We start from the raw sequence: 22,830 nt of genomic DNA on the forward strand, positions 1-22,830 counted from the left end.
GTCGTGTCCAACTCTTCATGACCCCATGGACTGCAGCCCACCAGGCTCCTCCATCCCTGGGATTCTCCAGGCAAGAGTACTGGAGTGGGGTACCATCGCCTTCTCCGTCAGTGAACTCATACGACACAGTTTCCTGATTTCAATCACTCACTCATCAAGCAAGTGTTTATTGTGTACAACGATATGACAAGGAAGACACAAAACAAATCACCGAGGTAAAGAGAATCTTAGGAAACTTGTGTGGTAGAAAGTAAAACCATGAAATAGAAGATTTTAGATTAGTCTGGTGGCAGACAAAAGGAACAGATGGGAAGTGATTGGAAACAGGAAGAATGAGAAAAACAGGGCTGTGGATAAGGTATGAGGCAACAACTGCCCGGCCTGGATGGTAGCAGTGGGCACGGAAGCAAGAGATATTTCTGAGGCTGACTACCTCCAGAAGATACGTGAGAAGGTGACTCAAGGATGACTTTGAGGTCAGTCAGCTAAGGAATTCAGGGAAGAGGGATCTCTTGGATAGACATGTGGCATTCAGGGAAGGCAAGGGTGAAATCCACTGGGCCACAAGGAGATGAAATCCACTGGGCCAGAAGGAGATTAGGGCCACACTGAAAACGCTCAGCGGAGCTCACCCGTGCAAAATGCAAGCTACGTAACTGGAGAGTGAGGCTGGGTGAAGGCAGAAGATACAGACTGGAGCTTCATCACCATAGAGCTAACGAAAACCATGAGATGGCGTCCACCTTCCTGCAGGAAAAAGCACTTAGAAGTACATGAGCAGAAGCTCCAGGACTGACATCTTAACATTAAGTGGGAGAATCTAGAAAGATGGTACTGTGGAACCTATTGGCAGGGCAGCAATGGAGATGCAGACATAGAGAACCAACTTGTGGACACAGCTGGGGAAGAACACGGTGGGGCAAACGGAGAGAGCTGCATGGAAATAGATACACTGCTATACGCAAAACAGATCGCCAGTGGGGACTTGCTGTATGACTCAGGGAACTCAAACCCGGGCTCTGGGACAACCTAGAGGGGTGGGATGGGCTGGGAGGTGGGAGGGAGGCTACAGAGGGAGGGGACATATGTATGCCTACGACTGATTCATGTTGATGTGTGGCAGAAACCAACACAATATTGTAAAGCAATTACCCGTCATTAAAAATAAAGTTTTTAAAAAGAGAGGGAGAAAAGAGCCAATTTGCTCAATTTTTTGGCATGTACAGGACTATATTTAAATAAGGCTATTTTGTTATTTCTATTACTTTATAGATTAGATACGATAATAAAGGACTACATTTTATTTTTCTGTATCCAGTAAAGGTTAAGTATCAATAAGAGAGAAGGCATGCACACTTTAAATTCTGTCCATTTTGAGAAGAACTGTACTCAGGGAATGGAAATGACAGCTGAACATGAAGTCTCTTGAACCAAATAGGAATATTAAAAGTCCATTTTCATTTACACCAATGTGTAAGCCCTGCTTCCATCAGCAAGTCCCTGGAAGTGCTCAGCAAGTCTGAAAACGTGCTTCTGCCGCACTGATCCCAACAAATTCACCCACTATTTTCCTCACTCATCCTCCTTACTGCAAGGCACTCAGCCGGACACTGAAAGGTCAGTGGTGCTGAAGATGGACACACTGCTCTTGTGGCGTTCATAGTCTAGTCCATGATGGTTTATACCCTGCCTCTTTGCTTCCAACCCAAAGCAATCAGGATTGAACCTCAGTGACATCTCTATTGTCCTTTGGTCACGTACTTCTTTTTATTTTTTGACTACGCTAGGTCTTCACTGTGGCACGTGGGCTTTCCCTACTTGCACTGTGCAGGCTCTCCAGTTGCGGTGCACAGGCTTGGTTGCCCTGCGGTATGCAGCATCTTAGTTCCAAGACCAGGGATCGAACTCATATCCCCTGCATTGGAAAGTGGATTCTTAACCACTGGACCACCAGGGAAGTCCCTTGTATTTCTTATGGATGAAGGCTGAGGGTGTGGTAACCAGTAAGTGGATGAACTTCTTTTAGATGAACTAGTCAGAAAATGGGACAAATATATGCCCCAGTGGTTACACATTTAAACCTGAGTAGTTGTGTGGTTCCTGCTACCACTCCAGAGGGCTGTGTTGGTTGCTACAGTGAGGTTTGGGGCCTTACAGAGGCTTCCTTGTTGTTGTTCAGTCACTCAGTCGTGTCCGACTCTTTGAGACTCCACAGACAGAAGCACGTCAGGCTTCCCTGTCCTTCACCACCTCCTGGAGTTTGCTCAAACTCATGTCCATTGAGTTGGTGATGCCATCCAACCATCTCATCCTCTGTCGCCCCCTTCTCCGCCTGTGCTCAATTTTTCCCAGCGTCAGGGTCTTTTCCAATGAGTCAGCTCTTTGCATCAGGTGGCCAAAATATTAAAGCTTCAACTTCAGCATCAGTGCTTCCAGTGAATATTCAGGGTTGAATTCCTTTAGAAATGACTAGGAGGCCTCTGTTCTCCTTCCTCTCCAAGGGACTCTCAAGGAGAACAGAGGCCTCCTAGTCCTTTATAACCAGTAAGAGGAATAAGAACATGAGAGGGAGAAGAATCCTTTGTCACCTCATCTTTCTCATCACATTGCTCCTTCCCATGTAAATCAAGAGAAATGAAGGATAAATGAAAGATAAACAGGAACTTCCCTGGCGGTCCAGCGGTTAAGACTTTGCCCTCCAATGCAGGGGTTACAGGTTCGATCCCTGGTCAAGGAGCTAAGACCCCACATGCCTCGGCCAAAAACCCAAAACATGAAACAGAAGCAATATTGAAACAAATTCAACAAAGACTTTAAAAATGGTTCACACACAAAAAAAATCTTTAAAAAGATGAAAAAAAATATATTTTTAAAATTAAGAATAAAAACAAAAACAGGCCCTGGAAGAATGAACTTCTCCAAAACTATTTCGGGGGGTGGGGTAGATTCACTGAAACTACTGAATTTATAAATTTTCATTTTGTAAGTATTCAGAGAGAGGAAGCAAACTTCAGAGGAAGTGTACCAACTCCGCTTACTCTAGCAAGATGGCAGCAGCAGGCATCAGTGAGCACACAGGATTGTTCCAATCTCTAAGCCATTTTCCTGTGTGTGATTTGAGTCATTCTCAAATACCTCCCCAGACCAGAGAGGTAACTAAACTGAGCTAAAGGTGCCAAGTGTAAGTGGCAGGGGCCGACACACTCTGGAAAATGTATGTCTTATCCAAGATAGTAGAAGAAGGAATGAAAATGAGAGAAACCAATAATCTGGATTCTCCCGGGAAACCACCTGATGTTTTTTAAATATCAGCAATGGATTTTAAAAAACTTAAATGTCATCTTGGTCAATCTGTGATTCATCCAGAGGTCATCAATTTACAGCTGCTGGTCTATGGCAACTTTGCTGTGTTTGCACGGAAACACGGAACTCGTTACAGGTTTAGAAACATGATTCATCTTAGTGCTGGAAATCAGTGCAAGATACATAAGAATGCTAAAATGACCCAAAGGAAGAGGCATACAGCTATAATTGAAATGAAAAAAGAGAAAAATTTAAAACTTTAGAAAGATGAAAAAATAATGACCATTACTGGTGTACATACTGGATGAAGGCTGATAGTAAAAATGATACTAAAAGGTTGATAGCAAATCATGCAAAATGTTGAAACAGGATTGACCTATGTTTTAATTATCACTACCATCATCATCTGCTAGAATCTAGGGGAAAGTCTTTAGTGTGATAAATATCGTATATCTAATATTAATTCAGAGGATGAAAGCTAAGTATTTTGAGTAATAACATTCCACGGCAAATGACTGCTGAAAGTTGTGGCAAAGTATGGGTAAGTCCATTGGTTCAAGGCCTGTTTCACTAAAGCTTGTGTTAAGGTTCTAGCACAGATTCATGCATCCATTCATTCATTTGACAAGTATTTATTGAGCAAGTACTATGTGCCAAGTACCATCAGAGACACTGGAGATACGATACTGCATGAATCAGACAAAAAGTTCCTGACCTTTTCAAGTTGGCATTCCAGTTGAGGCAGATAATATATTAATACAAGATACACTGGTTTATTCTATATTAGATGATACGTGATACGTCTTAGGGAGAAAAAAATTGAGTCAGGGAAAGAGAATAGAAGTTTGTGTGTAGAATGTGTGCATCCTTCTGCAGAGAGAAGGGTGAAGTGGATTTGAGATTCCAAATAAGGGGACTGAGAAAGTGACATTTGCATAGACACATGAGGGAGGTGAGGGCTGACGGCGAGGGAGCAGAAGTGGACCAAGACTTGAGGTAGGGCAAGAAAAGTCCAGGCAGAAGGAACAAGCGCAAATGCCCCAAGGGAAAGGCGCATGCGTCACTCTTAATAACAACACGATGAAGCCAAGAACTAGGAAGGGCCAGAGCAGTAGCAGTTGAGGTCAGAGAGGCCTGATCACACAAAGGGTTGGCTTTTTACCAGAATTGGCTTTTTCCCTGCAGGAAGTCACTCCACGGAAGGCGGTCTAATAAAAGGAGTTACAGGATTTGACATATGTTTTATTTTTACTTCTTTTTGTTTTTTGGCCACGTCAAACAGCTTGCAGGATCTTAGTTCCCCAACCACGGATCAAACCTAAGTCCCATGCAATGGAAGCATGGAGTCCTAACCACTGGACTGCCAGGGAAATCCCTGACATGTTTTCAAAGAATCCTTTGGACTGCTGTCTTGACTGAACTAAAAGAGAGCAAAAGCAGGGTCAGTGAGACCAGCTGGGAGCTGTTGCAATAATCTAGGTGAGAGACAACAGTGGTTTGGACTAAGGTCTTGGCAGCGGAGATGGCAAGAAGGCATCAGATTCTGTGTAGATTTTGACATCAGCGCTGAAAGGATTTGCTGACCTGCTCTGCAGCACATGAGAAAATGAAGAGTCAGTGATGACTCCAAGGGCTCTTGCCTGAGTCATCAGAAGGATGGAGCTGGCATTAACAGACATGGGGAAGACTGGATGAAGAGCAGGTTTGAGAGGGTGGGGAAGAACAGCAAGAATTCAGTTTGAGACCCTTTAAGCCTGATGGGGATCCAATTAAGAGATGCTGAGTAGTCAGTTGGATACAGCGTCTGGAGGTCCACACTGCAGGTTTAAATTTGAAGTCATCAGCATATATTCAGTATTTAAGGCTGTGAGGTTGGATGAGATCACCTACAGGGTAAATACAGATAAAGAAGAAAACAGATCAAGTTCTGAGCTTTGGGGCACTCCAACATAAAAGGTTAGGAAAATGAAGAGGACCAGTAAAGCATACTAAGAAGGAATTCGAAGAGAGATAGGAGATAAATCAGGTGACTGTGATGACCTAAGGCCTAGGGAAGATAGATCTCAAGTTGAGAAGATTCAACCTCTGGAAAGCTGCTGATGGTCATATGAGGACAGACAGCAACTGACCACTGGACCCAGAAACATGGAGGCCGTGAGTAAACAGGCGAGAGCAGTTTGGTGGAAGAGAGAGACTAAAGTCCCATGGGAGCACGGCTCCAAAAGAATGGGAGGGATGAACTTGGAGACAGCAACTATAAACCGATTTCAAAAGGCTTATTGTAAGGGGAAGCAGAGAAATGTTGCGGAAGCTTATTCAAGGGGGAAGTGGGCTTAAGAGATTTTTTTTTTTTAAGACAGGAGTAATAACAGTTTGTTCCTATGATTCCAGGAATTACCCAGCAGAGAGAAAGATAAAAATAATCCAAGAGACAGAGGAGAGATCTGTTGGAGCAATTTTCTTGAATAGATAAGAGAAGATGAGCTCCAGTGGATAAATGGTGGGGATGGCCTTGGTTAGGAGTGGGACAACTCATCCACAGACAGAGTGAATGGTCACAGGGACTGAGAGGCAGGACTGTGGGAATTCTGATCGCTTTTTTTTTTTAAGGATCAATTATGGTGCGTTTTTTTAAAGGATTTTTTTTTTTTTTTTGAGGATCATTTTTAAAGTCTTTCCAATATTGTTTCTGCTTTATGTCTTGATGTTTTGGCTGAGAGGCACTTGGGATCTTAGCTCCCAGACCAGAGATTGAACCCTTGCCCTCTGCATTGGAAGGCGAAGTCTTAACCACTGGATTGCCAGGCGAAGTCTTAACCACTGCCTCTATTTTCACAATGAAGGATTTGGGGAAAGGAGCCGTAGAAGGGTTGTAAAAAACTATTTAATACAAATAATTGTCTAGGAGTTTGGAAGACTGAATGCTTTAGGAACAGAGGGTATGATTGCTGAGCAATATCCAAGGCTAGGGATTACATTTAAAAAAATATTTTTCTTTTAATTTCTTAAACTTTCATTTTTGAAGTCATTTCAGAATTACAAAAAAGACACAAAAATGGTTCAAAAGAATTTCCATATGCACCTCACTCAGCTTCCCCAAATGTTAACATCTTATTTAATCACAGTACAAGTGTCCATATCAGAAAGTTATCACAGATCTACCTTCACTAAACTACAGACTGAAACTACTGAAATTTTGAAAAACTTTCAAATTTAGCAAACTGTCGTATGAATGTTCTTTTTCTAGACTAGGATTCAATCCACAATCCCATATTCTACTTAGTTGTTTTTTCAGTCTCCTCTAATCTGGGACAAGTCTTCAATCCGTCTTTCATCACCTTGACACCTTCGAAAAGGCTAGTCACAGAAGATGCCTCTGTTTGGGCTTGTCTGTCTCTTCACAATTTAAATCAGATCTGTGTTTTTGACAAAAGTGAGGTGTCCTTTTCAGTTCACTGCATCATGGGGCACATGACCTCTGCCAGGGTCTTCCACTGTAAAGGTACGGTTTCCTTTGTAATTAATAGTGACAATTAGGTGATCATGGATTTTAAAATATAAGCATTCTGCATGGTTTTCCCCCCACCCCCACACATCTCCACTGGAGTAGGTACTGAGCAGGTGGAGGGCTGATTTAAAAACGTGGTTTATTAAGCGAGGACTTCAATCAAGTTATAACCTTGAATAGTTGCAGATGCCATTAAAGAGAAGGGTTAACAGCCTCAATAGATTTTCAATGTAAATCAAGATAATCAATACAGAAAAAGATGTTTGACAGACTGATTATCAAAGAAGATAAACTGTCCTGATTTTAAAGTTTTCCAAGACTGGTTGATTTATACCCATCTTTACAGGAAATATTCCTGGGAAATACTTCTTAAATCCATTTTTGTCATAACAGACTTAAGTAAGCATACTTGTTGATGTGTGGCAGGGGCCACCATAGTCTTGTGAAGTTATTGTCCTACAATTAAAATAAATAACTTAATTAAGAAAAAAAGAATATTTTATAAAAAAATAAGTATATCTGAAAACAGCCTTCTGAAATATATCCTGTTCATAAGTAGAAAAGATGTTCTAGACTTTCATTCATCCATCTAACAAATATTTATTGGACCAATTTGTATTCAGTCACTAAATTGTGTCGGCTCTTTGGGACTCCACAGACTGCAGCACGCCAGGCTTCCCTGTCCAATATCAGGTCCCAAATTTGAATACCTGATTTGTACTACAGGTCATAGGAAAAAAAAAAAAAAGATGTGCCAAATACCTAATTAAAACATTCCAGGGGCTCCATGAAAAATCAAGTGAAAGTGAAAGCTGCTCAGTCATGCCCCGCTCTTTGTGACTCCATGGACTATACAGTCCATGGAATTCTTCAGGCCAGAATACTGGAATGGGTAGCCTTTCCCTTCTCCAGGGGATCTTCCCAACCCAGGGATCGAACCCAGGTCTGCCACATTGCAGGTGGATTCTTTACCAGCTGAGTCCCCAGGGAAGCGAAAAGTCAAGGTTCTCCCAAATGAAACTGAAAATACGATGAAATATCCTGAACTTCTGATAAAGTAGATGTGCCTTATTACACATTTTTCTTGAGATAGGATCTTGAGCTACTATGTGGCTTCAGCTGTATACTCTCAAAGAAATGGCCAGGGGCGAGATGAAAAACATACCAGACTACAAGTCAAGAGAGCCCAGATCTAACTTTGACTGAGTTTCAACCTGTGTGGCCGATGAAGTCTGCAGAGCAAGGTGATTAAGAGCGCATGCTCTGGAGTTACACAAGCTTAGGTTCCTAACCTAGTTACTAGGGTTATTGTCTTTGTGCCTTTGGACAAACTTCTCAATTCCTCTAAGTCTGTTTCTTCATCACAACAGGAGCAGTAAACAGCACTCACAACCTAGCCTAGTTACAAGCTACACGAAGAGATGCACAGAGCGCATTTAGCAAAATGAACAATACACAGCATATGCACCGAACGAAGTCATAGCTAACAATCTTCATTATGGTTACTATTATTACTAGTCTAGAGAAGGCAATGGCACCCCACTCCAGTACTCTTGCCTGGAAAATCCCATGAACGGAGGAGCCTGGTAGGCTGCAGTCCATGGGGTTGCTAAGAGTCGGACACGACTGAGCGACTTCACTTTCACTTTTCAGTTTCATGCATTGGAGAAGGAAATGGCAACCCACTCCAGTGTTCTTGCCTGGAGAATCCCAGGGATGGGGCAGCCTGGTGGGCCACCGTCTATGGGATCGCACAGAGTCGGACACGACTAAAGCGACGCCGCAGCAGCATTATTATTAGTCACCATTCTGCACTTTATTCTACATAACTGTAAAATGAATGGCAGCAACTAGACCAGAATTTCCCTAACGTGAATAAAAATCTGGAAAAAATGATCCCAAACTTCATGAGTTGTCTTTATCTTTATTAAAAAGCAAACATAAAACTTGGCATAAACTGCGTATGCCATTAGATTCCTAAAATATAAATCCAAAATCAGGTTAAAATGAAATTCAAAACAATAAGGACCAAATCAAATTAAGCATTTTAATGAGGCTAGTGGTGATTTTCTGGAATCAAATCGCCTCATGAACGTGGTGCCGCTCCCCTGTGGTGCGGCCCTTTTGTGTTCACCACTCACATTGTCTTCTGTGTTCTCATTTTTCCCGCTTCACTTTCTTTGAACTACTGCAGCCTTCAGTGGCATCACTTGGCCTTCACTTTACATGAACTCATGATTTACTTGGAGCTGGTTCTTTCTCATTAGCTCTTGAAAATTATGGGAGGAAGCTGGCCTCAATTCCAGATGCGTCTCTTAATGCCGATACCATAGATTCCCAGCTCCAAGTCTTTTAGTCACTCTCTACTGCCTGTCAGGATCCTAATATTTAAGTCTCTCCCAGACTTATATTTTCAGCCTTACCTACCCAACTTCTCTCTAGCCAAACTAGGAGAACTCCATCATAAATTGAATTTCCATGTCCCTTCAAAACTTATATGTTGAAACCTAATCTCCAGGGTGATGGTTCTGGAGGTGAGGTCTCTGGGTGGAACCCTCGTGAATGGGGTTAGTGCCCTTATAAAAAGCCAGAGAGCTCCCTTGCCTCTTCCATCATGCCATCATGTAAAGGCACAGCAAGAAGACAGTCACTTACGGAACAGAAAATGGGCTTCGGCAGACACCAAATCTGCTGGTGCCTAGATTTTAGACTTTCCTGCTTCCAGAACTATGAGAAATAGATGTTTACTAGGCACCCAGTCTGTGGTATTTTTGCTATAGCAGCCAGAACAGACTAAGACACTTGCAAAATATTCCTTTACAACTTGCTGAGATTTTTTTATGGCCAAGTAGGGATGGTGATTGCAGCCATGAAATTAAAAGACGCTTACTCCTTGGAAGGAAAGTTATGACCAACCTAGATAGTATATTGAAAAGCAGAGATTTACTTTGCCAACAAAGGTCCATCTAGTCAAGGCTATGGTTTTTCCTGTGGTCATGCATGGATGTGAGAGTTGGACTGTGAAGAAAGCTGAGTGCCGAAGAATTGATGCTTTTGAACTGTGGTGTTGGAGAAGATTCTTGAGAGTCCCTTGGACTGCAAGGAGATCCACCCAGTCCATCCTAAAGGAGATCAGTCCTGGGTGTTCATTGGAAGGACTGATGCTGAAGCTGAAACTCCACTACTTTGGCCACCTGATGTGAAGAGCTGACTTATTGGAAAAGACCCTGATGCTGGGAGGGACTGGGGGCAGGAGGAGAAGGGGACGACAGAGGATGAGATGGCTGGATGGCATCACCGACTCGATGGACATGAATTTGAGTGAACTCTGGGAGTTGGTGATGGACAGGGAGGCCTGGCGTGCTGCGATTCATGGGGTCACAAAGAGTCGGACACAACTGAGCGACTGAACTGAACTGAACTGAACTGAGGCATCAATCTTGGTCAATATTTCTTGTGTACTGAAGATACTGTGTGTTTTCTGATTACCGGATACAGTTATCTATAAATGCCTGTCAGATCAAACATCAATTGGGTTGTTCAATTCTTCTATATCCTTAGTAATCTTTTGTTTTCTCAATCTTAGTTACTGAGAAACGTGTTTTTAAAAGATCCCCATTTTAGAAGTGAATTTATCAATGACATCTCCTTGTAACTTGGTCGATTTTTTTTTTCATGCATTTAGAAGTTATGTTGGTACAGACAGTCTGATGTTGACATATCATCTTGATGAATCATTTCCTTGCATCCTTAAAAAATAAGTCCATGAGAGACTACTTTGTGCAATATTCGTATATTTCTTGCCCAGCCTAATGGTCAACTTCCTTGACCCTTCATTGGCTAAGGTGTAGATTTTCTAGTTCTGGAGAATGGGTGTCAGTTTTGAGGACATTCTCATTTAATTCTCACAATAACTCCACGTAGGGGAGGCACCATTACTGTCTCAGTTTTACAGATGTGGACATTAACAGTCAGATGGTTGAGAAACTTGATCAAAGTTATACAGCTAGTAAATGGTGGAGATGGTACTCAAACCATGCTTGTTTGGCTTTGGGGCCCAAATATACATAATATCTCATCTTAAATAGCTGAGGTAGATAAACTGGGTACATTAGGTATACACATACACACACACACACACACACACACACACACAAAGATCCCTTCAAAATCACCAGGGGGAACAATAAATACTAAAATATAAATGTAGGCAAGACACTAGAAGAAGTCATTTATAATAGAAAACATTCAGTAATAAACAGAGAAAAAGATGTTTAAGCTTATTAATAATCATATGCTAATTAAAATGTTACTTCCCACCTATTAGAGTAGCAAAGATTAACAAATTGATGAATTCCAAGGATCAGTTAGACTGAAGGAAAATAAATATTTTTACACACAACTGGTGGATGCTTAAATCAAGACTTCTAGAAGACAAATAGGGAATATGTAACATGGAAAAAAATTCTCACATTTTTGAGAGAACAGTAAGGTTATAAAATAGCAATGGGGCAGAATATTTTAAAATTTTAAAATATATATATATATGTGTGTGTGTGTGTGTGTGTACATGTATATAAAATACTTTTAATTATATCAGTTCAGTTCAGTTCAGTCGCTCAGTCATGTCCGACTCTTTGTGACCCCATGAATTGCAGCACGCCAGGCCTCCCTGTCCATCACCAACTCCCAGAGTTCACTCAAATTCATGTCCATCGAGTCGGTGATGCCATCCAGCCATCTCATCCTCTGTCGTCCCCTTCTCCTCCTGCCCCCAGTCCCTCCCAGCATCAGGGTCTTTTCCAATAAGTCAGCTCTTCACATCAGGTGGCCAAAGTAGTGGAGTTTCAGCTTCAGCATCAGTCCTTCCAATGAATACCCAGGACTGATCTCCTTTAGGATGGACTGGGTGGATCTCCTTGCAGTCCAAGGGACTCTAAAGAGTCTTCTCCAACACCACAGTTCAAAAACATCAATTCTTCGGCACTCAGCTTTCTTCACAGTCCAACTCTCACATCCATGCATGACCACAGGAAAAACCATAGCCTTGACTAGATGGACCTTTGTTGGCAAAGTAATTCTATACATCATATCAAACTGTTAACAGTAGTTATCGCTATTTGAAAGAATTACAGGAAATTTTTCTTCTCTCTTTTTTAATCTGTATAATTGATTTTTTGACAATAAATATACATTAATTTCATGACTCCTGAGTCTGAAAAATCAAAGGCTGGGATTGGAGAGAGTAAAGTAGGTCTGTACTGTCCCATAAAATGGCTGAGATAAAATATCAGGTGAAAAAAATTAAATTACCAAATACTATAGATAATATAATCTCCTTTCATAAAAGTTATATATTATATACATCATATATATATATAAATTCTAGACTATTACACACCAAACATTTAGGATTGGGGAGAAGACAGAGAAGACATTTATTTTCTATCCTTCTGTATTATTTTTTCCCAATAAGCATTAATCAGTTTGTAATTAAAACATTCAATTAAAAATATGAAAGTTGGAAGAGCCGCTGATCAAAATCCATCAAGCAGGCACATATTTTTGTTCATTAAATCACAGAAATATCAAACTCAAGTGCTTCCATCCACCAAAGCTTAACAGATGTTATTTAATGGCAAATAACATTACCCAGTCTAATACCTGAAAATCAAATAGATTTATAGACATTCTTACTCTAAGACTAGTATATGGAAATATACCAATGTTGGTATAACTGAATTGAATATTGGAAAATACTGGTCAATGCTGGAAAGTATTAACATATTCAATAATTATTTAGCTACACATGCTAATTGGGGATTCCCTGGAGGCTCAGCAGTGAATAATTCGCCTGTGATGCAGAAGACACAGGACACTCAGGTTCAATCCCTGGGTCAGGAAGATCCCTTGGAGGAGGGCATGGCAACCCACTCCAGTATTCTTGCCTGGAGAATCCCATGGACAGAGGAGCCTGGTGGGCTACAGTCCATAGCGTCAAAAGAGTTGGACACAACTGAAGTGACTGACCATGCACACACACACACACCTATTGATTAATTGATCAATAACAGGTCATGAATGTAAATTAGTCATAGAACCTCAGAGCATGAATATGGAAGGAGGCTTAGAGGTGAGGAAACAGGTTCTCAGAAGACCACGGGAGGCAGTAATAGTCCCCTGAGTCCCAGTTCAGTTTTAGACAATTTCTAGATGGATAACACAGACGACAACCATCCCAACAGTTCTAATGGCTCTTCCTATGGAGACTGAGGATGGAACTCTCCTAGAGTGACTCAGTAAAGGTATTTCTTATTTCACCATCGATCGCACATTCAACAAACATACCCATTGTTTAAAAAACAATGTATAAAACCCTATAAAGGGCAATTTACTGTTTTAGGAGATAGGATCTTGATCTTATCTCTGATTGGGGCTGTGGTACTTCCAACTTCCTGTGCTTCACCCAGACCCCTTCAAAAGCCTGTCCTTTCTAAGAGAGGTACTATGAGGCACCTGGCAGAGAGGTGCCTGTTCATCTCTGTGCAGATGTTCCTGAAGGGCAGAGGTTCATCTGGGGGAGTCCTAGAGGTCAAGCAGGAGACACAGTCCTCACTTGCATTTAACCAAAGTCCTTCCCTCTGAGGCTGCCTCATCCTCCAGCCACAAATGGTTAACTCAGAAAAATTCTAACCTCTTCATAGACATACCTTTCACAACTAGAGCAAGTTCTTGAAGCATTCAGTGTTCTAATACTTCCACATGTTATAGAAAACACTTCTCTCTGAAAATGACTTTTTCCTCTTGAAAATAATAAATAAATAAAATAATTTTTTTTTTTTTTTTTTTGCCAGACTACATGCCTTGTGGGATCTTAGTTCCATGACCAGGGATTGAACTTCTATCCCCCGCAGTGAAAGTGTAGAGTTTTAACCACTGGATCACCATGGAATTCCCAAAATGCATGTATTAAAAACACTTTGGACCAAGTCTAGTCCTCAGGTGTGGGTCTAAAAATTGCAGCTGCTCTAATTCATTAAGAGCTGTAATCTCTTCTTACAGCTCACAGGACAAGATTAGCAAAACCGGTCCTTCTTGTTCCTAACGAAATAATTCCTACTATGCAAATGGTGGCAAGCCGGATTTGTTACACGCGTGGTTCCACTTTCAATCACTGTGGTGGCTCACCTTAGCTCCTCACTGACCCCATCTCCCTTCACTGGGGACATCAAGTGCCTCACAACTATGTGCTGAGAAGAAGCAGAGACCGAAAGTGAGGAGGAGATGTTTTTTTCTCCTCCCCAAAGGGATCACTTGGGCAAAGTGATATGCAAAGGTACAAATCCTCTCTGGAAGCAGTCCTTTGCAATGTAGGGAGTCTGGGTTTGGGAAGAAGGGGATGGTCTGGTTTCCTTAGATGTTGTTGGAAGAAGAAGTGACTAAAAGTATCTCTGGATGGGTCTGATACAGGTGGTTTGGGGAGTGATGGGGGTGCGGGGTTCCTGGGTGCAAGGGAAGTACCCCACCAGAAATGGCATGCAAGGTCTCCATGACTCAGGACAAGGTACCCTCTAACGAGAAGCAGGAGCACAGACTTACTCTCATGCTATTTGGTGGTTGGCTGAAAATCTCTTGTAGTTACGGAACCCCTTCTCTAAAGCAAGTCTTAAGCAGAGCCATATATTAACATGTCAAACAGATTAAAAGGGTAGTTTCTTTGCTTGGAATTGCAGTGGAGGGAAGAATAAAGCCCCATAATCTGTCTTCCCTAAAGCCCCTGAGCAGAGCTGGACTCCATATCTCTCCCATTGGAGGGTATTGGTTCACCTGGAATAACTGGCAGGGTGGAGGAAACGAAGGAACAGGGTGAGGAAAAGAGCAACGTCCTGGGACTCATGGATTTCAATCCTGATATAACGTTCGACATCAAAACTTCCAGGAGCGAAGATCCCATGTGCCTTACCGCCAACAAACCAAAGCATAGAAGCAATATTATAACAAATTCAACAGAGACTTTAAAAACGGTCCACATCAAAAAAAAAAAATCTTTAAAAGAAAGCATAAAGGTGGGGTGATTGAGACTGTTGTAAATCTTGAACTGTCAAAAGCAAACTTGCTGTATGATACTGAAATAAAAGGGATGGTTCTGTGTGACCAGTTGTGGTGTAACAAGTGAAAAGTTCTTCACCAACACAGAGCATATCAAGCACCACAACAGGTCCAGGCAACCGGTGCTCTTGCCTACCCACGGTCCCCGCACACAATTTAAGCCACGCAACTTAGGACAGATGGCATAATATGGCTTCACTGGTAGCTCAGTGGTAAAGAATCCTGCCAATGCAAGAGATGTGAGTACGACCCCTGGGTCAGGAAGACCCCCCGGAGAAGGAAATGGCAACCCACTCCAGTATTCTTGCCTGGAGAATTCCATGGACGTAGCAGCCTGGCGGGCTGCAACCCATGGGATCACAAGAGTCCGATACAACTTAGCAACTAATCAACAACACTTAGGACCAAGGGCATAAAACAGAACGATAGGTTTGAAAAACGAATCCACCATATTTACTGTTTATGATCATAAATTGCTACTTGCCTTAGAATGAAGAGTAAGTTCATTACAAAGCATTTCTGCTCACCTACGGATCTAAATGCTAGACGTCTTTTTTTGAGGACTGAACCAAGAGCAAGGAACTTCTACACCTCATGGGAACTGCATGTGCCTTTGAAGTTTGGTACAAAACCCTAGAAGGTCCCAAGGAATCAGTAGATTGTTCTCCCAAAGTCTGGAGCGCACATTAGAGAAAAAAAAAAAAAAACAGAAAAATATATGCTTTCAGAACATCTTTCCCTCTAGCAATTCCAAAGAGGGTCACCCTGCAGCTCTTTTGGGCTTTTTCACTTTTGTCTGGCTCGCCAGCTGGCCTGGAGGACACGGAGAACAAGGCAGCTTTCATCTCTGGGTCACTGGTTGACATCCATCATGGATTAGGTCCAGTTCCATCCATGTGGATGGCGACTCACGGACTCCACTCACCTGAACGACACGGGTCAAGGCACAGCCTGCACCAGGACATTGTCAGGCACGAGCTGTCCCACGGTTGCTCCACAGCCCAGAGGGGCATACAGACCAATGACAGAACAGAGGGCCCTGCCCGGAGCATTGGTTAACGACCTGAGAACTGCATGCCTCTTTCACCAACATATCAGAGATGTTAGCACACCAAGTGTGATATTTTATGGATAATTGCCCAGGAGTCACCCTTGAACCCTCCAAATAACTTCAGTTAACATCAACTATAATCACATAAAGCAGGGACAACACAGACGGGAAATCTGAGCCATTTGTTTTTAATCACTAGCATCTAATGAGAACTCAACTCTACCCTGCAAGAACTTAAGTCCTTGACCCAGTTCTCTCTTTAAATCCTCACAATACGCTGAGTCAGGTACCATTTTACCCCAATTTTATAGGTGAAGAAACCACAGGAGGTTAGAGGGGTTGAGTAGCTGGATCAAGGGCATAGAGTTATCAAGCGGTGGCCAGGGATCTGAATGCAGCAGAGCTGAGCTATGCTGCTTTTGGTTGAGACTTGATGCAGATAACACAATTTTCAATTAACATGAGAACTCTGGGGTAATATACAACATAAAATCAACACTTAGACGAGTCCCTTCCACTTGGTAAGTAACCACCATCAACATTTCATCACTCACAGAATGAAAGACAATGCTTAGTCAACTTAACGTTAAGGAAACAAATATTATTTACCTTTTTCTGGTGAAGGACACAATCATACAACATATACAGATGCCTAATATCATCTGAAGGGCTTGCCAGGTAGCTCAGTGGTAAAGAATCTGCATGCCAATACCGGAACAGTAGAAGACACAGGTTCGCTCCCTGGGTCAGGAATATCCCCTAGAGAAGGAAATGGCAACCCACTCCAATTTTCTTGCCTGGAGAATCCCATGGACAGAGGAGCCTGGCGGGCTACAGTCCACGGGGCTGCAAAGAGTCAGGCACGACTGAGCATGCGTGCAACACGTGCCTGCACGCACAATATCAGCAGGTCACAGATAACCTAAAACAATCACTGAAACTAAGGAAATACAGAAGTCTTTCTGAGTATTCCAGGTAGTGTGACTAAATAACATTATTCTACCTGACTAACGTAATAAAAAATGTTTGAAAATTTAAAAACTTCAAGTTGTCATAACTATATATAAATAAAGCCTTTGAAAAGATTTAAAATGTCATTTTAATGTCTAAAATTATAAAGCTTCCCAGTGAATCACCTGTTGTTTTCTTAAAGTTTAAAGTTGAGAACCTAGAAAAGAGCTTTACGCATAATTTCCAATAAATCATTCTGGAATGAATGGCTGAATTCATGAATGTGCTTTTAAAACAGATAGACATTGTTCTTTCATTATGTTTGGGATTTTTTTTTTTTTTTATTCTGTGATGCAGGTTGTATGCTGCTGCTGCTGCTGCGTCGCTTCAGTCGTGTCCAACTCTGTGCGACCCCATAGAGGGCAGCCCGCCAGGCTTCCCGTCCCTGGGATTCTCCAGGCAAGAACACTGGAGTGGATTGCCATTTCCTTCTCCAATGCATGAAACTGAAAAGTGAAATGAAGTCGCTCAGTCGTGTCCAACTCTAGCGACCCCATGGTCTGCAGCCTACCAGGCTCCTCCATCCATGGGATTTTCTAGGCAAAAGTACTGGAGTGGGGTGCCAGTGCCTTCTCTGGCAAGTTGTATGACCTTCCCTTATTAATAATTTTTTTGGAAAAAAAAAATCCCAGGACTATCATCCTGAAAGACAACAAGAAAAAACTAAATAACTGGTTAAAAATTAAGAACAGAAATGAAGTTTTTGCTTGTGCAACAAGACGTGTTTGTGTTAGTGTGTGTTAGTCGTTCAGTCGTGTCCAACGCTTTGCAACCCCATGGACTGCACCCACCAGGCTCCTCCGTCCATGGGATTTTCTGGAAAAGAATACTGGAGTAGGTTGCCATTTCCTTCTTTAGGGGATCTTCCCCATCCAGGAATTGAACCCAGGTCTCCTGCATTGCAAGCAGACTCTACCATGAGATAGGAGAGGTTTAAAAAAAAGAAGCTACTTTAAAATATCTTTATTAACATTTAAGAAAATACAAAATTGTTCTGTATGAAGCAGAATGAAAGAACATGAAACAAAAGTATATGTTTAAGCCACTGTGACTGATAAAAAGAGTAAAGACATTTTTTAGTACATATATAAAAAACTCAGGTCAAGAAAATACCTCCTTTTCAAAAGCATTTTTGTGCCTTGGCTTACCTTGGAGACTTAACGGTTTACCCAATGTGCTCTCAAAATTAACTATTCATTTTTTAAAAGAACTTCTAAGAATTAACACGAGCATAAACATAAAAATCACTGCCGTTATTTCCATAAAGTAAAATGCTAAATTAAATTTACGCTGACCAAACTATTCCAGAAACCTCCAATCCTTTTAAAAAGGAAAACAAATTAACAGAGCCTTATATAGAAAACAGAGAAAATTTCTACCAACAGTTTCTACACGATTCCAACAAAACTGAGTCTTTTCACCAATAGCAAATCTGAGATCCCCCAAGTATCCCCCACTCATTAGAAAAATCAATAGCACTACCTGCAGGGTGTACAAGGTTGCTTGTGCATAAGGCTTTTATCTCATTTTTAGCAACACTTTTTAAAAAATGCAGGATGTACACAACCTTGGCACTCACCATTACCGTGGCCTCCTGAACACAATCTGTTAAAAGTGTTGTGGTTCAGTTTGTCAAGCTTCATCGCACAGTTCTGCCAAACTGCAAAGCTAATGGGACAATCAAAAGGCTGCCTATACTGTACATCAGGTAAAGGAAGCCTTTAAAATCAAAGAGGGAGTTGTATTATTTAAAGAGACATGATTATTTAAACAAAAACAAGGAGAAAATGAGATTGAGGTAGCAATACTCTCCAAAAAATTTTTTTAATTAATAAATTAAGTAAAAATAATAAAATAACCCAAATTGAATGTAATGTGTACTTTCTAAATCTGGCCTGCACTTGTATATCATTTCCATAGATAAAGCATATAATTTGTGTTAGAAAAACTGATATATATGTGTGTGTATATATATACACACATATAACACCAAGCCATGAATTTAATTTTCATAATCACAATCTCATTTGCCTAAACATTGCATGCTAAATAACAGAAGTAGGAAGCAGTGGAAGACAAAATATTCACACCTCTGGAGGTTACATATTAATCAGCCCTAGTTTCTGCCTGGTATTTGCTAGAAGAAATCTGCAGGCAATGAAGCCTGATGCCTGATTCCATGTGTGACAAAGCATTTTTTAAAAAACTATTGATAAGCATATTGCTTTGATTTTTGACTATGCAATCCTAAGAATAAATTTCAAAGGCCAAGCACTGGTGGGTAAAACTTAATCTCAGTAGTTCTTGCAGTTCAAACAACTTTTATGAGGACAGAGGGGGTAAAAAGTGCAAGTGTTAAGTCTCTCAGTCAAGTCCAACTCTTTGCCACCCCATGGACTCTAGCCCGACAGCTCGTCTGCCCATGGGATTCTCCAGGCAAGAATACTGGAGTGGGTAGCCATTCTCTTCTCCAGGGGATCTTCCTGACCCAGGGATGGAACCCATATCTCCTGCATTGCAGGCAGATTCTTTACTATCTGAACCACCAGGGAAGCCCCAAGAGGATAGGAACCCGGCTCTATCTATTGGAACATAAACCTTTTTTATGGGTAAAAATATAAACATCTTTCACACTTACAAAATATGCACAACACATATTACTTGAGATAAAATCTAGCAAATCAGATTTGCGTATTGTCAACTCTCTCATCTTGCTGAGAAGCTAATTCATCTATGCAGTGGATACAGACAAAAATGGAATAAATTCATGGTCTGGGGCAGCAGTGTAATCGGGACATAGCTATTTTAAAATTAAAAGAAACCACATGCAAAGGAAAAGAAGGTGCAGAATATTTCCCAGAATCTGATTAAATACTTTTTTGACTTTTCCACTTTTTTAAATTGACTATTTAAAAATGTATGCTTGTTCCTACGGAGAAAAAGGAAGAGTAGTTAGGGAGAAAATCTGGAAAGATCCCTAAAGTTACAAAAATTTACACACATGTCTCATCTTCCAACAGCTGTTACTAAAGTTCCTACACTTGTAAAATAAAGCACAACAAAACACAAGACTGGAAGGAAACTCCATCTACTTTACTTTCTGAGTTGGGATTCACACACTTGCCTAATGAATTTTCTCTCTCACACTTTCTCCCTCAAATCTCCAAAGAGACGTATGCACATTCATGCAAACACATACGATGTATCAATTACTGGACATGCAGGTTCATCAACACCACGACCCAGGACACAAATCACGAAATGAATCAGGATAAATAACGAGGGCAGTGAGAAATGGGTTTCTTTCAAAGCCCGATCGATCCTTTATGCCCTATTTCTTTCTACAAGTTTCCTCTTCAGCGAAGAACTTTAAAGGATCAGGAAGACAAAACAGGTTGCATTAAAAGAAGAGAAACAGAATGCTCGCTATTCTAGAGCCCTGCAAAATCAGCCAGGCGACTAAGGCTGCGCAGAAGTGCAGGACGAAAGAACACCAGCCCGGACCCTAGATACCCGAGTTAAGCATCTTGCAAGTGAGAAAAGTAAATACATGATAGTGGTCACTGTCATTAAGAATAAAAGCAGTAATAACGATCGTCACCACGGGGTTCCGTACAGCAGGTGCACGTGGAGCGGGCTTCTCCTGCAGTCGCGCACAGCGGCCGACGAAGGCTAGAGGGCTCCGCGCGCGCCGCCCGCTGGGGCGGGACCAGCTGAGCGGGGCTCCGCGGGCGGGTGCGCGCCCCGCCCGGCCCCGCCCTCCCTCCTGCGCCTGCGCGCCCGGCAGAAGGGACTTGGGTATTGGCTTCTGGTTGCTAGGAGACTTGCCCGCTTGGCCCCACCTGGCCGGCGGGTGAAGGTGACCTGGGTGAGTGCTTTCTTTCGGGACAGCATCCCGCCGGAAGACCTGCGACCTCACTTCACCTTAATCTGCCTCCGTTCCCAAGAAGAGGAGATTAAAAAAGGAAAAGCTGATTGTTTTGAAAAGCAGCTGATTGCCCTAAAGGATAGCATCGGGGTCCAACTTTTCCAGGCACCTCTTCCAAAAATAAGAACGGGAAATTACCAGCATCAAGTGGGACGTACTACCAGGAAACAGATCGTGAGTGCTTGCGTGCCAAGTCATCTTTGGAGGGGTATAAAGCAGGCCATTTGTGCTCCGGAGCGTACCCGTCTAGACTGACAACGGAATAGCCATGTACTAGGCTCTTTGATACGACGAAGCACACAATATTTGGTTCGATCTTCAGGCATCATTTCTAAACAGTACTAATCGGGACTGGGATTGTAGAAAATCTCATTATATTGAAGGCATTTTATTTGGGGGTTAAATAGTTACGGGCCAACTGTAGTGACTGAATTTAAAATAAGTCATTATTACAGAAAGAAAACAACTTTTTGGTGAAGAGTTAGATATTGTGGATTTTCAGAGGCCATGGAGGGACTTCTCACCTTTTTTGACGAAAAACTCTTCCCCAGTTTATAAATTGATAACATTTTGGACGTAGGAGAGAAAATGAGTGTCATTTCTACCATTCTGGAAAAGCAGTATTTACTAGCTGAAGTAACACTGCCAGATTGAATTTTTGGTTAACATTTGAAATTTTAAGATGGTCCTGATTGGTAATAGTCTATGTATTTTTAAATTTTGTGTTAATTATAAGCCAAAATTTTATCTAGATTCTTTCTATAAGACTTAAGGAATTATTTTTCTTACCCTCTTTTTCTTTTACAGAATTCTGCTTGGACTCAGTATAGTATTAGCACGGAATGATTTTCATTAGGATTTAATCTGGATTCGAATGAATTTTTCAGCAACAATTGAAACATATTCAAAAACTTTTAAGTTCTTCACCCATAGCTGTGACAAATAGTGCTTATTATTAAAATGCAAAAACACCCACAACTTCTTCGAAGACCTTTACCTCCAAATCTCCCTAAGCTGTCTTTATGTCAGAAGAAAGTCCATGCAGGTATGTGTATTAATCAGATATGTTATTAGCTTTTTTGGTTTTTCATAGAATTTTCTCAACCTGCACAGTTCAGCATCACAGTAAAGACACTCACTGGGGACTTCCCTGGTGGTCTAGTGGCGAAGACTCCAAGTTGATAATGCAGGGCCCCCAGGGTTTGATGCCTGGTCAGGGAACTAGATCTAGACCCCACATGTTGCAGCAGCCAAATAAATAAATATAAAGATACTCACTAATGACTACAACTTACAGATTTTTGTGTAATATGGTAACATCTAATTCAAATTACAAATACAGTTGATTCTCATTTTTTGTGGATTCTGTAGGAGTGAATTTACCTAACTGCTAGAATCCATTTGTAATCCCCAACCCAGAACATTGTACTATGTTTTGTCTTTTTAACTTCAAAATATACCATGAAGAACACTTTGGAGCAGTATATGGAGCTCTTTCTCTCTCCTTTTATAATAGTGAGACTGTGTGCAGCAAGAGGGCGTATATGGTAATTCTTGGATACAGCCAAGGCAGTGAAAGCATACATATTCCCAACAGTGGTGGGAACAGGATACTGCTCTGCCTTCTTGTTTTAGCTCCCATAAACAGCTGCCACCTTTCCGGTCTAAATAGTGCCATAATTTCTGAATTCTGTACTTTTGGTTGGTGATTTAATTGTCTAAAATAGCCCCCAAGAAGGCTATGATGTGCCTTCCAGAGAGAACATATGCTTTAGATAACCTTCCTTCAAGCCTGAGTTACAGTGTTGTTGGCTGAAAGTTCAGTGTTGATGAATCAACAATCTAAAGTGTCTTTAAATAGGAGCATACTTAAAACAAGGTTGTGTGTATTGATTGGTTGCTGATAATGTTGAGATCAGA

At 41.5% G+C, this 22,830-nt stretch overlaps 2 protein-coding genes across 5 annotated transcripts in view; one reads left to right on the plus strand and one right to left on the minus strand.

The window, feature by feature from the left end:
- The window catches only part of LCP1 (lymphocyte cytosolic protein 1), a 106,629-nt gene extending 85,950 nt beyond the window's left edge, over window positions 1–20,679 (minus strand). Inside the window, exon 1 of the mRNA XM_061434580.1 lies at window positions 20,599–20,679. The gene's annotated coding sequence lies outside the window, so the exon portion shown is untranslated. The remainder of the gene's footprint in view (window positions 1–20,598) is intronic.
- An 86-nt stretch (window positions 20,680–20,765) lies between these two features.
- Window positions 20,766–22,830, plus strand: part of LRRC63 (leucine rich repeat containing 63) — a 34,459-nt gene continuing 32,394 nt past the window's right edge. The window contains exons 1-2 of one of the 4 annotated variants that reach the window (XM_061434572.1): window positions 20,766–21,084; window positions 21,718–21,955. In XM_061434572.1, the coding sequence (XP_061290556.1) occupies window positions 21,871–21,955 (85 nt within the window). In that variant the 5' untranslated portion in view covers window positions 20,766–21,084; window positions 21,718–21,870. The remainder of the gene's footprint in view (window positions 21,085–21,717; window positions 21,956–22,830) is intronic. The other 3 variants (XM_061434570.1, XM_061434569.1, XM_061434573.1) reach the window with 3 other exon arrangements.

This window comes from Bos javanicus, chromosome 12 (assembly GCF_032452875.1).
Source record: "Bos javanicus breed banteng chromosome 12, ARS-OSU_banteng_1.0, whole genome shotgun sequence".
Classification (NCBI taxonomy): Eukaryota; Metazoa; Chordata; class Mammalia; order Artiodactyla; family Bovidae; genus Bos; species Bos javanicus.